At 37.0% G+C, this 15,282-nt stretch overlaps 1 protein-coding gene across 1 annotated transcript; it reads right to left on the bottom strand.

The window, feature by feature from the left end:
• Window positions 1-7,105: 7,105 nt before the first annotated feature.
• LOC131437342 (uncharacterized) lies at window positions 7,106-8,740 on the bottom strand. Its single transcript, XM_058606616.1, has 2 exons — window positions 8,672-8,740; window positions 7,106-7,458 (listed from the first exon to the last, which is right to left on the bottom strand). Exons 1-2 carry the CDS (start codon window positions 8,684-8,686, stop codon window positions 7,216-7,218), a joined length of 258 nt encoding a protein of 85 aa, XP_058462599.1. The 5' UTR covers window positions 8,687-8,740; the 3' UTR covers window positions 7,106-7,215.
• Window positions 8,741-15,282: the final 6,542 nt, after the last annotated feature.

The following is a 15,282-nucleotide window of genomic DNA, read 5'->3' as shown; positions in this document are numbered from 1 at the left end:
GATTATGTCCAGATTTCCAAAACAAAGTTATATGAAATGCACCATCACACCACTAGGTAAACCGAATCAGCATGCCTTGCAATAACGCGGATTATCTGAAACCTAATGCAAAAGCGCACTGGCCGTTTCAACAGATTGCTGGAATCATTCGAACTGTTCAATTACAATGATGAAGCTCTACTTTACTTGAAAATCATTCCGAAGTGAAGTCGATGATCGACGGACAAATTTGTTAGAGTTGGAACTAATTGATTTCCTCATTCGTCAACTAACAATCTCATCTTATTTGTCTTAAAAGACCTAATTAACTCTGACTAGAATAGCACATCAAACTTGTAACATGTTAACATAACTGGCAATGTAACGATCATCATAATGCACATTGCCCTTCAAGCAAAAACTTATATTCAGCCGACCGAACTCATCATGCAATCTTGCCATAGCCAGTTTTTTTTTCACCCTACCCTACAACAGATCGTTTCGATCTAACTCCTGCTGAATATATCCAGTCACACTTGTCAATCGTTCGGATTTTCGATTGCACACGAACAGTTGGCTCATTTTTACGAACGAACATAATCGCTTCCGATGATGTTCGCTGGCACTCTTTAACTCATGCATTGGCAATTGGGTTCGTGTTTCAAAATTTTGCGATTTTCAATTCTCTCATTCTCCGCCATCGCACGCAGTATGATACCGAACGAGTTTGAGTGACTCTGTTATGTATTATTGAGTACGCAATGGAACGATGATGCATAGTGAAAGATGATCGTGTGTATTCAGGGTAATGATTGATTTTTTCCGTCCTTGGTCATGGCTCTCATGATTGCGCCAATGTTGAATGTAGCAGCTGCGCGTATCATTGGCAGTGACTATCTTATGTTTGGCGACAGTTTAAAAAAATGTCAAATTTTCGCACCCTTGAGTGAACCCACTTCGTTTTCTAATGAATGGCCTAACACGTTCATTAGAAAACGAAGTGGGTTCACTATTGTATGTACTTCCAGCACTGGAACCTGAGAACCGGTATAATCGAAGTCGGTTCGTACGGCTACCAACTAACATGACGTACAAACTCTACTGGTTTTTATCGAAACTTAGAAGATTTTATACGATTTTGCCATCGTACTCTAAACGACGATTTAAATTTTCGTTGTATCCAAAAATACACAGTAATTTTTGGTAGAATCATAAGACCTTTCATTTGTCCCTAAGATTGGGAGTAACGGTTTTGAGTCCAGCTTAGAAATTTTTTATACGGTTTTTGTTTCGCCGGTTTGAGTGGCGGTGTACAACATTGAACACACTTTACCCTATAACTCCGGAACCGGAAGTCGGATCCGGATGAAATTCTGGAATTTCGCATGGAACCGTAAGACCTTTCATTTGAATCTAAGTTTGTCAAAATCGGTTCAGCCATCTCCGAGAAAACCTAGTGAGATTATATGACACATACACACACACAGACATTGCTCAGCTCGATGAACTGAGTCGAATGGTATATGACACTTAGCCCACCGGACCAATTATTACTAGTCGGGTTTTCAATTGATTGCATAACCTTTCTATATGAGAAAGGCAAAAAACGTTGGGGTTGGATATTTCAGAAGTCGGAATTATGTACTAAATTTGAAAAGAATTGGTAAAGTAGTTTTTGAATGACGATGAGCACGGACTATAGAAACGTGCTCTCGAAAGAAACGTGTTTAAAGTTTGTTGTCTATAAAATCGAAGGAAACAAATTGTTAATTCCACTGAATCCTCGATTTTAGCTTTATAAAGTACATTCCCGGCAGCAACTTCAATGTCTTCGGCTTCTTTTTTTAAGTTTCCGTGTTATTCTCTTACTCTTCCTGCCCTTAACGCCGAGCTCTCGTCTCTTCGTAGTATGAGATAAGAGGAGATAAATGCCCAAGACTGCAAGAGTTTGGCTTCGATTGACTTGAAAAATTGACAAAACTTTCTAAAAATGTTTTACTATAAAAAAGACAAAAACCAGTTTATTCAAAACCTATCAGCCCCTGATGGAACAACCAATTTCCCTAATCTTAGCTTTTGTGATTTTTATTTCATATAACAATGAGGCAAAATCCTTCCTATTCCCGATTACTGAAGACTCGGTAATTCATGATTCCATCTTAAACGCTTTTACCGTGCTAATAGTGAAATTGTTGCTGACAGGAGCGGTAATAGTTGACAGTTACCAAATTTAGGATTGCCGAAATTCTATGCAGTTATATATTCTGCCGAGCCGTTGGCGGAGCAAATTCCAGTTATTTCTTCGCCGAGATTCAGTAATAAAATTTAATTGTGAGCTGCACTAACAGTTCAATATGGACTGCTTTGTACTGACTAGTCGAAGGCGAAATGTGAAGAAGCTGTTGTTGAATCTCGAAAGTCGTATACTGGGATATAACATTTTTAAGGAGCAAACACGATTATCCTTTTTTCAAGGTAACGCTTAAAAAAATATTGCAAAAATAATGTAATTCCGGGTAATTCTAACGAATTCTGTTGTTGACGTAGTGAGCATAACAAGTCTGATCTAATTCAACCAATGTTTTTTTTAACAACCAACATTTGTTTGAAACAACCATGTTCTAGTTTAAAGTAATCATTTTGCTTTTGAGTCTGTGATATTTCGGTTTGAAACTGTTATTTAATTTTGGTGCGATGGGCAACTAATCGGTTCATTGTTTTAATCAAACAGGATCTTTCTGCGTGTAGTCTAGATCCTATAGAGATCAATTTTGAGATAATCATACTGCTTGCCGGGTACACTACTCATGATAAATATTTTTCAATTTTGTAAATATCAAGAAAATCACGAGCTGATGAAGTTTATTTATTCTATTTTAGTGATTGCATTTGTTTTTACAAGATACTTGCCCCCTAACACAGAAATGTATTCGATGTATGGTGTGAAGATCACAAGTAGTCAATATATTTGAATCAGTGTGTGATGGCGAAATTAAAAGCTTTCATGAGCCTAAACTTACGACAACTGAACAATCCAACCATTGGAAATTCGAAAAGTGTTTTGCATATGTGTTACGATTATATACCTCATCTGAACCACATCGCATTGATGACGCAGATTCAAGTGCTCTCGAAAAGAACATTTTTCGAATGGTACGCTATTTACTCTTAAAAGTGCAATGACCGGTCTTTCGACATAGTTTTAGCTTACAGCCTGGTCGAAATGCAGCACGGATCTGCTCTTCTCGCGAGGCTCGAGATTCTCCCATCCGAAGCCGTTTTGTACGCATGTCTACGAATGAACTCTCTTGGAACACGGATGTTGTGAAATTTATCAAAAAATTTCCCCTATTATTTTGTACTTGAAGATATGAAATCAAGATAAGATGAATAAAATGAACTTTCTCATCGATGCGCGGGCTTTACAGAATGAAATACACAATGCTTCGATACGCGTGACACGGATTTCCCTAGAGTCAACACGTGCACCTTTGATTTTGCTTCCAAGATGGAATTTGGTTGCTTAGAATCGAATCGAAATGCGCAATGCTGTTTACGGGCGAAAGCACGTGATTCACTGGGAGCATAATATCAATGTCGAAGTTATTTTTAGGGCTTTTTTACACGTGGCAGCAGTCAGCTATGTATTTAATTGTTATTGGTAATGAAAAGTTTGATAGACCTGTGAATCATTTCATGAAGTAATTGCGGATTTTTTCACACAGTATTAAGCTCGATTCACCATTTAACATTCGGCCGAAAAGAATCATATCGGCCGAAAAGAATATAGCACTTTGAGGAAAAAATATCGACAGTCGTATTCCATTTTTAATTTCAACGCAATAACAAATCTACCTGCCAAATCAGAAATTTTCTAGTGTCATTTTTAAGCAACAACAAATCTCAGTACCTGCCCAAAGTCAACTTTTCATTAGATGGATAAAATTTGACAATTTCTTGAGTAAAACTAGCTTGGAGTATTATGTTTGCATATACAAAATCTTGTCATAATCTGTGAAGGGGTTATCGAGATTTCTTTCAAGCAACTAGTGCAAGAAATTCAAAATCAACATAATCTGCTAATGCACTGATGAGCCGAATGCGAAACGTAAAATAACCCCTGAATGAGTGCAAGAAGAATTCCATTATGGAGGGTAAATTTCTGAAAAACAGGTTAGGTCAAAAATCCGGGAAACAGGTCAAAAGTAACAAAGATTTGAGAAAAGAGTGGATAGAATTGTTTAAGAAAGATGGCGCATATAACTTGTTGGGAAGCGTTAATACCACAGTGTGGGCATTTAGAGTAGGAGTGGAGGGTGAATAAACCGGCTTTTAAAAATATCCAACATATTTTTGTTTTATTTTATATTTAATAAGGTATGCGCTAAGATGCTGAAGGCATTTTTTTTTTTAGTTGGATCTCGTTGTCACCCTGCTTCCATTGTCAGCTTCCATCTCCCTCCTGCGAGGATTGAGGGGCACTTCGTTCGTGGTTCGTCTCGTCTTCCATTGCCGCATCGATTCGATTCGTTGAAGGGGATGCTTCATTGTTGTTGGTGACTGTCATAGGTGTACTGGGGTTGCTTAGGGTTGGTGTGAAGGAAGCACCGTTGTCCTTTGGTGTGGTTGTCTCCTTGTCCAGTTTGTCACATGGCTTACCGTAGTGAACAGCTGTTTGGCAATATTGACATGTGGCCATCTGATTGTCATAGGTAACAAGTGATTTGCACGGAATTCTTGTATCTTGACCGAAAATCTCATAAGAAGGTATAGGCCTCTTCAAGTGTATGCGTAATAAACGTACGCCATTTAGAATACCGGGGAAAAAATTCTTCCACTTTTCTTTTTCGATAGAGAGAATCTCTCCGTATTGGGACATAGTTTAGCGAATATATTAATCGGTGACGCTTGAGGGAAGATCATGCACACGCACTTCTATAGCACTATCTTCCATATATACTGGAATGTTGTACTTAATGTTCTCGTGCTCCACATAGTGCACATTGTTATTGTCTTTTGCGAATTTAATTGCATCCAACTCTTTATAAAACTGGATTGCATTGAAGTAAATGCACACGTTTAATGTCAAGATGCATTTGTTCCTTAAGCAAACCTTCAAGTTCTCGTATCGAAGGTCGAATTTTGCACTGCCTGAAGTCAACAACAATTGTATTCTTTCGTGTCGGCGGTAGCTTTTGTTCGTTTTGTTCACTCATTTTGAGATCGTTCTATTGTTCACTACACAATACTATACTTGGTTTCTTTCGTCTCGAACGTAAGCGGTTTGGTGTTTAATCGACTGACTTGGATGAGATGTGAAAGCGAACTGAGTGAAATTTTATTTCACATATTTATAATTTCCGTATAAAGTGCTCCCTTTCGTTTTTCTTACGTTGAACTCAAATTTAGGGTAAAAGTTACTCATTAACATTGATGGTAACTCGTCAATTTTTGACGTTTTCATATATCATATGAAAATGAGTAACTAGTACTCACTGAATCAAAAATGTGATTAAATTATTTCAGAGTTTACCAAACGTTTGCTTAACTTTGCTTTGAAACCCTCGTTATCAATATAAAATCAGCTTGAAATACACGATTCACATTTCATCCGAAGGATAATACCGATTGAAACATACCGCCATTTCTTCTGTGAAGTTTCAATTCATTTGAAGCCATTTGCAGGGATGACAGGTCATTTTTCCATATCATGACACATAGATCTGTGAACCTGGCATCCTGGTTGCCCAAGGCAAAGAACAAAAAGATCGTACAGTGGCCGGGGCTCCAGTTTGACGGATTTTCTCTTGATTTAAACGGCTTCTTTAATTTATAGGACAAAACTAATTGAGTTCTAATGAACAAGTTGTTATATTTCAGTTCGTGCTCGCATCTCACCCGACACAGTCGAAAATCGTTTACGGTCGAAACAACAGAAACAAAGACAATACAGTGCAGTGAACAATAGAGTGTACGGAATGGTAAAATACGATTTAACAAAGCCGGAAACTTGGCCTACAAGACCAAATTCAATTTGTATAGATTTCAAGCGTTGCAAAGTTAGACCAGCAGCAAATTAAATTGAAATCTTACTTAAAGAACGAATGCATCTAGACGCTAATAATGCAAGTGAGATTCAATTCAACAAGGCGTCTAACTGTGTGTACATCTTGTTTAAACGAGAAAACGATGCAATTGCATTCTCTTCGGTTAACAACGAGGTGCACAGCGTTGAGTGTGACAACATCCCTGTGCAAATGGTGGACAATGCCCTAGAAATACGCGTGCATGACCTTCCCCGCAGGCCAGCAATAAGTGCGTTCGGGAGAATATGACGCAGTACGGTGAAATCCTTTCCATCGAAAGGGAAGTATGGCGGAATTTTTTCCCCGGCATCCGGAATGGCGTGCAAGTGGTACGTATGCATCTACGTAAGGCAATTCCATCTCACATCATTTGTGGTCAAGGTGGGACACATCCGTGTAAAACGTTGATTACCTATGAAAATCAGCTGGTTACATGTCAGTTTTGTGAACAGCCTGCACACTACGGTAAATCTTGCACTGAAATTGCGAAAAGGACATCTTCAACCAAAGACAAGGTCAACCGTTCAACAACGAAAACTAGTGAGCGCAGTAATCCTGTTTCACCAACAAACCAACCAGCAACTGCAACCAATGTACAACAAGGCGCATCTACAGCAACTAGCAACTCAAGACTGCGAACAACAAGGAAAACGAAAAGAAGACGGAAATCAACAACAAAACCACCAATGCGGCAATGGAGGACGAGACGAGCCACGAACAAAGTGCCCCTCAACCCTCGCAGGAGGGAAATGGAAGCTCTTCTCCTCCTAGAAAAAGAGTGACAACGAGATCCACTTCGAAAAATTGTTTATTTAAAAAATCGGCTAATTCGGCCACGTAAAGCTTGTACGCAAATAGGCCTGAATAAAAATACTTTTTAAATAAAAAAAAATTGTCATATTCGTGGACCATCGTTGTGTCAGTTTATTCCTAACACAATCTCTGCAGTTATTATGTACGCTAAGAATAGGTTGCGGTATCCGCGGAATTAAACCAACGCCCGGTTGTGGAATTGTCATCCGTTGTCATTAATGTTCAAGTTTTGGGAGAGAGAATTGTACTATTAATTGAAACCTACTAAATATATTAACATTGCAACATCTTCATTCAGGTATCACAGCGCTGAACAAAATCCGGAAGTAGTCGATTTTTACAGCAGCACCGGAGCAGCAGCATAGGCAGCAAAGGCAGGAGCAGCTGCATATGCAACCGGGGCTACGGCAGTATATGCGAGAGGAGCAATTCCGTTGTAGTTACGGGCGAAGAACTGCGAACTCTGCGCCGTTACGACGGCAGGGGCTGCAGCTAGCACCGGGGCCGTGTAGGCCACCGGAGCGACCAATCCTGGCTTGGCACTTACACAGGCCACAGCAAGAAAGACAATGAAGACGATCTGTGAATGAATAACATTTTGTTAGAATATTACTACACGGAAAGACCGAAATTAGCATTTTGGCGAAAAAATTAGTTGATTTTCTGATTTTAGTTAGTTATTTTTTGAGACAACTAAAAAAATCTTACTTTTGCTAATTTAGATTTTTTAATTCTAATTTTCTTAATAATAATAAAATATTTGTTGAAATGGCTATTTTTTTTAGTTGAATTCACCAATTAAACGTGCTGTCATTTCTTAGCTAAGGCACGCTTCATATCCATTCAACTAATTTTTTAGTTGAATTAGAGAAATAAAACGTTGTTTTCAACCAACATAAATGGTTGAATTGGTTTTTGCAATTAGCAGCTATATGGCGCTCGTTAACACCGTAATGACTACTAGCCACTAGATGGCACACTACTACCGAAAAAAATTTCAGTCGCGGTTATCTTTTCAATATTTGCAGGTATAAATACGATGTTGTATTGGAGAAAAAGACATAAGCGAAACATAAATTTCTTTTTGAAAATTTTACTTCTAAATCGCTGTTTTCTTCATTCGACTTCGCGAAATCGACTCTCTCACTGAAAACTTTGAGCACTCGGAAAACAAAAACCGAATACAAGTAGTACACCGGACGGCGTAGCCCGGAATGAGAAGATACAAAAAAAACATCATTTGACGTGTACAATTAGAGTGCAACATTCGAAACTCACTTCACTGTTTCGCGTAAAAACATTATTACCCACAATCGCTTTAACTGCGCACAAATTCTGAATAAATACACTTTCCACTAACAGTTTACGTCATTTTTACATATCGGTTTAGAAAATTATATAGGGATAATTTGCGAGCAGTTTCAACAAGACTGTCCCTTTTAGCTTTTTAATGGATTGTTTTGCTTTGACATTGCTGTCCTTCAGTAATGACGGTGATAGATAAATAGAATCAAAGTTTCTGAATTTAATAACGAAATTAGTTGTCAATGAGAATTTCGTGTTGGATTGAAATATTGCTGGTTTGTGTCCAGAATATTCACCAACTAAACACTTTCTCTAAAAATAAGAGTTTTTTTCAGCACAGTAAATTCTAAATTTTAACTAATTTTATAGTTATTTTGGAAATTTTGTTGTTAAAATCAACTAATTCAAAAACAGTAATACGAATTAGGCGCAGAGCTAATTTCGGTCGTTCCGTGTAGAATCACTCGGCGACTTCTGTAGTAACTTACAATTTTGGTGAACATTGTTACTGTTTTACGTTGCAGACTGACTGATTGTAGAACGATCGAACGGATAAGAGAAACTGATAACTGCGTTGACTATGACAAATAATATTTATACCATAATTGGAGCTACAATTATAGAACCACCTACATTCGATAGCATTTGCTCAGCCACCACCATCCACCAAACAAATATAATGAATCCGAAAACAAAAATCCTTCAATACTACATAAATATGCACGGTGCGTAGTTTCCAAATTTCACAGTCCATTCGAGTAAGCATTAGGTTGACCGTTGAGCACGCGTGACCATGACACGTTTTTCCAACGGACGTTTGATGCAACCAAAGTTCAATGTACGTCGGTAGAAAAGGTTGTATGTTAATGTTATGGTAGATTTCTTCAATTTGTTAAGTAACATTTGCTATTCTAGTTTAGTACTATGAATGAGTTGTTCGATGAATAATTTTTTCCTCAGCCACTTAAAGTCTGGTTGACGATTTAAGCCCCTAAGAAGTTTGTTTGATTTCTGTGAATCAAATTCACTTCTATTAGTTATTTAACTGCGAAAGTCCAATTCTAATATGTCTAATTATGCGTTTCAAAATTGGTCAAAATTTTTATCTTCCTTTTGAATTGCGTTCCACAAACCATCACGGTTTTCGTGTTTGGTATTAGACATTTTTCCCTTAACCTCATTCCAAAGGTCTTCTATTGGATTGAGACCAAGAGAATGCGCTGGTCAGTCGAAGACATCGATTTTATTTTCAATGTTCCACTACTTCGCCTATTTCAATGTAAATTTTGAATCGTTACCTTGCTGAAACTTCCTTTGCAATGGAAAATCTTCATATGCATAAGGCTGCACTACTTCATCCAAGATGTCCAGGTACTCCTTCTGAGCCATAATAGACTTTTCCCAAAATAGAAGGCCAATACGAAAAAATACCTCCCGAGTTATGAATGACAATGAGAGAAATAAATGTCTACTATCTGCTCCGAATATATTTACTGTTGTATTGTCATTTCGGAAAAATCTAACTCCAGGTTGTTTGAGATTTTCGAGATGAAGCTAAAGCGCCTAGAGGTGCCATGCTCACAAAAAACGATGTTGCCAATGATTTGTTCGGGAAATGTGAGAGCTGGATATCTTGTAAATATGATGTCTTTGAGTAAATTAAACTGTTTCGGACTGTTCTAGCTAGGACTACCACCTCGGATGCATCCCTCGCCCGACATCAATTTTATTTGGCGATCATGAATTTAGAGAGAGAGCTTATCATATCGTTGAATACTTGCGTTGTAATACTTGTTGCTGAAGACATAACTAATTCTTACTTTGTTTGGTGTCTATATAACTGACTATAGATCTGATCACTAGAAATTGAACAATGCGTGGGAGATACGCGTTGTTTTGTTTAAGTGAGCTAACAATATTCAGAATAAGAACATTTAGGGGTTTTTGGTTTGTACGTAAAGTACATATTTTGTTTCGATTTCTTCGCATTTCGCCTTCGGCTCATCTGTGCTTAAAGCAGTTCAAATTGGACCACCATCTCCGCCTAACAGTTCAATTTGAAGCGCTAAGCAAACGCAAAGTCCACACTATTTATGTCACCCTTTGCGTCTGCTTAGCGGCTCAAATTGAACTGTTAGGCGGAGATGACGGTTCAATTTGAACAGCTTTAAGCACTGATGAGCCGAAGGCGAAACGCGAAGAAATCGAAATAAGGTTTGCTTTCTAGCATCAATCGTTATGACAATTTAAGAAAATCATTGCCGTTTCGTGAAGAGTAGTAGTGGAATGTGAATGTTGTGTTTGATTAGGATACTCTCGAGATTTGATCTCTATTTTATTGAAACAACAGCAACAGGAAATAGAGTTGATTTTATACCACTCGGTGGTGCTTCTATCTTCAGCTATTCCTTTAATTATACTTGGCGAAAATATGAAAGCTCATGAAGGAAAGCTAACAAAAATTCTTTCATGACTACCCGAGTAGATTGTGAGATTAAAAAGAAAACTCAATTTGATGTTGTGCTTTCGTATATATCGATTACTTAATTTGCTATCGTTTTGGTCGTTTTAACGGTTAAAAGATCAAAATTGAAAGCAAAAAAATGCTGTGTGACATCAAACTGGAAACTAGTTTTGCTCTCAGTGAAAGCACATTGAAAACTTAATATGATGTACATTTTCTCGAAATGACACGTCACGAGCATAATCTAAAAATAGAACAGCCAAAAAAGGTACGTGATAGTATACATTTAGACGATATTACTCGCAAGCAAGAAAAAAGATTTTATGCAATCTCCATATTAGTCGCAAGCAAGAAAAAAGATTTCATACAATTATCCCCACACCACCGCGGAGAGAATCCGGTTTCGAACTTAGGTGATTTGGAATGCGAACTTTTTGCGATTGCTATGGACTGTAAGTGCTAACTGACAGGAGATGGAAAATGTTCGATTATAAGACAAGCAGTGTTGTTTCACAAAGTTGTATGCAGGTAGTTTCTATCAGTGCACACTCGTTGCGTCGCTTCCATCCCGCATCCACCGTGAATAGCAGCGTGGCTATTTGAGCACAGTATAAAAATGTTCGCTTTGTCCTTCTCATATCCAAAGATGTAGCATTCAAACATTATAACATTAAATTGAGTTATCTACTTGATCTCAAACAACTCGCACATGTAATCACTTTGAAATGCGAATTTAGAGGCTCTGAAGACCGAACGTTTTACGTTGAAGTCTCATACAACACAGGGAACGTGAATTAGGAATCCGGCAATAAGGTATCCCAGATCATTTGTTTTTTCGACTAATTGGGACAATGAACGATTATCTCACTTCTGACCACAGATAGAACCAGAATCTCTTCAGTAAATTTTTAGGTCTTGTGTAGACTTATAATTTACAATCATTTGATGTAGAATTAGTCCTGTGACTCAAAATTATAAAGATTTAGTTAGACGATTTCTTTAGAAAAGTGTAATAAAGTTCCAAGATCTATTAGATGATTGATAAAACACTTCTCATAATATCTAGCGTTAATAAGTATATAAAGTTCTAAGCATTTATAACTAGGAGTGAATTGTTTTGACGAGTGTCTTCGACATAGTTTGTGGACTACTTAGGAATATACAAATTAAACATATATTTTCTTGGTGGCTCCTCTAAGCCACTAAAGTGTTATTAGAATTACCGATGATCGCCAAATCATCTAATGCTTCCCAGACGTGTGGTATGACACCAATATTCTCGTGGTTAAAACGAAAGAGCATTATTTGCGCAAAAGAAGGAAAAATGTTGAAAAAAAATCGTTTTTTCGCGGTGATGGTTACGGTCAACTGCAGGATTTCGGCAGGATGTCAAAGCATTTTTGTAAAAGGCAACAAAGGATTGAAGGAATAATTCTTCCATTGAAACTTAACTTTGTATTTTTGTGCTGCCATTTGAAATTTGTTTATTTTCAATGGATTCACTAAGTTGTTGATTTCAATATTTTCATTTTTTGAGTTTCACAAAACTTTTGCTTTTAAACAGCAAAATGATAACACAATGTGATATTAATTGAAAATTTGATGAGTCGATATCATATTAGGATTTCAATCTGATGTTGCTATCATAATCAAATATCAATTTGTTCTAATTTTGATGTTAGACTTTATAACGACTAAACAGTTAACCAGCTGTCAAAATTATAGGCAATAAAGTAACCATTCGGCAAGACCCTGGACATTATATATTACAGACTCATAACAGTGTACAAAGAGTTCGGGCGTAACAACACACTACATACATTGACATGGCATAAAATCCCGACGAATTTACATTGGTTCTTCTGTGTACTACAATAGAGGAAATAATCTTATACAGGGTGGACCATTTAAAGTGAAAGCATCGGGCGACCCAGTAACTTTTGACAGAATTGTCAGATCGACTAATGACATACCGCGTTGAACGCGTCATTCCAAGACAATTTTACCATGGAAAGTGCTGAAATTGTTCACAAAATGACCGAGAACGAGGCAAACTTTTAGCGAAAGATCATCATATCAGACGAGGCCCATTTCACGTTAAATGGATGCTAATGAAAATCGTCATTTAATTGAGGAACAGTTTTACTTTGAAAATCATGGTAATGTTGCGGAATGTGTGCCAACAAATCATCTTCTCGGATGAGGCCCATTTTCATCTCAACGGATATGTTAATAAGCAAAATTGTCCCATCTGGGGGACGGAAAACCCGCACGTTATCATGGAGATGCCGGTGCATCCTCAGAGAGTGACGGTTTGATGCGGATTTTGGTCTGGCGGCATCGTTGGGTCATTTTTCTTCGAAAATGAAACAGGAGCCGCCGTCACATTCGTGCAGCCTTAGCTGAAATAAAGCTACATACAATCGAAAATGTACTAAAAAACTGGACCGACCGTATGGCGTACTGCAAGAACAGCCGAGGCAGCCATTTGAATGAAATTATATTCCAAAATTAACCGGAAGGATTGTACTTTAATATGAAAAAATAAATTTTGAAATCGGATGAACCGTTTGTGTTTTATTGCATGTTTAAAAAAATAGTTATAATCGAAATGAAAATAAATAAAACTGCAACACATAAATGATAAAGTTTTAAATTAATACTAGAAACTAGAACTGCAAAATTTGAGCTAAATCAGACAGAAATTAAAGATGACTCTTTTTTATTACCACTCATGTCATATTCGCTATTCACGAAAAAATTAACATAACATTTTAATTAAAAATAAAAATTGGTTATACTTTGAAATAAACAATAGACTCGAACTCATCATGTTAAAGGCCCGACAATGCATTTTCAAAAACGAATTAGATTTTGAAAATAAAAAAATTACTGAAATATTCATAGATTATTGCGTAAAATAAAGAATAATAAAGAAATGAAAAAAGGAGTATGCAAAGCCTCCACTATGTCATTTGCCCTTGTTTTCTTCCTCGTGTTTTTTCGACATTTCAGTTAGTTTTTGACCATATTCTGTGAGTAGCCAATAGTTTCTACGATTTATTTGAGAGTTTGACCTTCTTTTGTCTATTTTTTAAGGCGTCTTTCAACTGAATTATAGCGTCTATCTCGGTCATTGTTTGCTCACAAAAACTAAAACCTTACTCTTTTTCATAAAATATATTTTCAGCAGTTCAAATAGACAACCGTAAATCAATTGACAATTATGATTTTTTTGTCTTTCTCTATAGAAAGGTGTTAGAATTGCTGAAAAAACCGACTTTCGAACGGAGCCTCGGAGACCCATAGTGTTATATACCATTCGACTCAGTTCGACGAGATCGGAAAATGTCTGTGTGTGTGTGTGCATATGTGTGTGCATTTTTCGAAGACATTTGAACGCGCTCAATTTTCTCAGAGATGACTGAACCGATTTTAACAAACTTGGGCTCGTTTGAAAGCTACTGTAGGGCCATTGATGAAGTTCGAAAATCAAATGGCTGTGACTTTTGGTTCCGGAGATATGAAGGTATAAGTGACGTAACCGATAAAAAGCGTTGTATTTTAACGCGCTCAATTTTCATACAGATGGCTGTACCGATTTTAACAAACTTGGGCTCGTTTGAAAGCTATTGTCGGGCCATTGATCAAGTTCGAAGATCAAATGGTTGTGACTTTTGGTTCCAGATATATGATGGTATATGTGACGTGACCGACAAAACACGTTGATTTTTACTGCTCCTATATATATAAGGGTGCCAAAATTTTGGGATCACCTCTATTTTTGTTAAGCTCTAGTGTTCAAAAGTTTAAGCACCTTCAAAAAAGCCTTCATGCAAAATTTGAGCTAAATCGGACATGCGTAAGGGGTGCTGCCCGGTGGTAAAGGTTTGACAATTTTCGATCTTGAAAAAGCACCATAGGGGGGAGTACATGAAATTTACAAAATCGAACATTTTTTTGGTGCCGAAACTCTTAAAACTGCATGAAACATCGAAATTTAGTGTCACCTAAAAAAAATTTTTTTTTGAAAAAATCAACTTTCTGGGAAAAAAGTCGATTTTTTCAAAAAAAATTTTTTTCGAGATGACACTAAATTTCGACGTTTCATGCAATTCTAAGCCTTTTGGCATCAAAAATTTTATTTCGATTTCGAAAATTTCATGTCTTGAAGCCGAAAATTTTGATTCTTTGGTTCTAGTTCGCTGTCAAATGCTGTGTTTAAGCAGTGCTTACACGTTCACATTTTTCTTCATGCGGTTGCACCAACATAAGGAAACGATTTCGATGGAATATAATCAAACTATAATAAACCACAATTTCTTTTTCTTATTCAAAAAGAGGTCAATTTACTTGTTTTATAGAGAATACTAGACTAGAGTTATATTTATTTTTGGTTTGAAGAAATTAACTTTTAACGCCAGTGTGGTTTGATTGTATGGTATGAACGTAGCTATATTGTTGACAACAACGCCATCAAAACAAAATGCGTCGGTTTTAGGAACCAGCTTCCATAGAAGGGGGGTGACTGGGATGCCTGATTTCATCAGGTTTTGTATAACATTTGAAAATGAATTGTCTCAATAAATTATGAAGTTACGTTGATAATAAAGAGTGATTTTTTGCTGGTATTCT

The sequence above is a fragment of the Malaya genurostris genome, chromosome 3 (genome assembly GCF_030247185.1).
Source record: "Malaya genurostris strain Urasoe2022 chromosome 3, Malgen_1.1, whole genome shotgun sequence".
Lineage (NCBI taxonomy): Eukaryota > Metazoa > Arthropoda > Insecta > Diptera > Culicidae > Malaya > Malaya genurostris.
The sequence above is the reverse complement of the archived record's forward strand: the minus strand, read 5'-3'. Positions and strand labels throughout refer to the sequence as shown.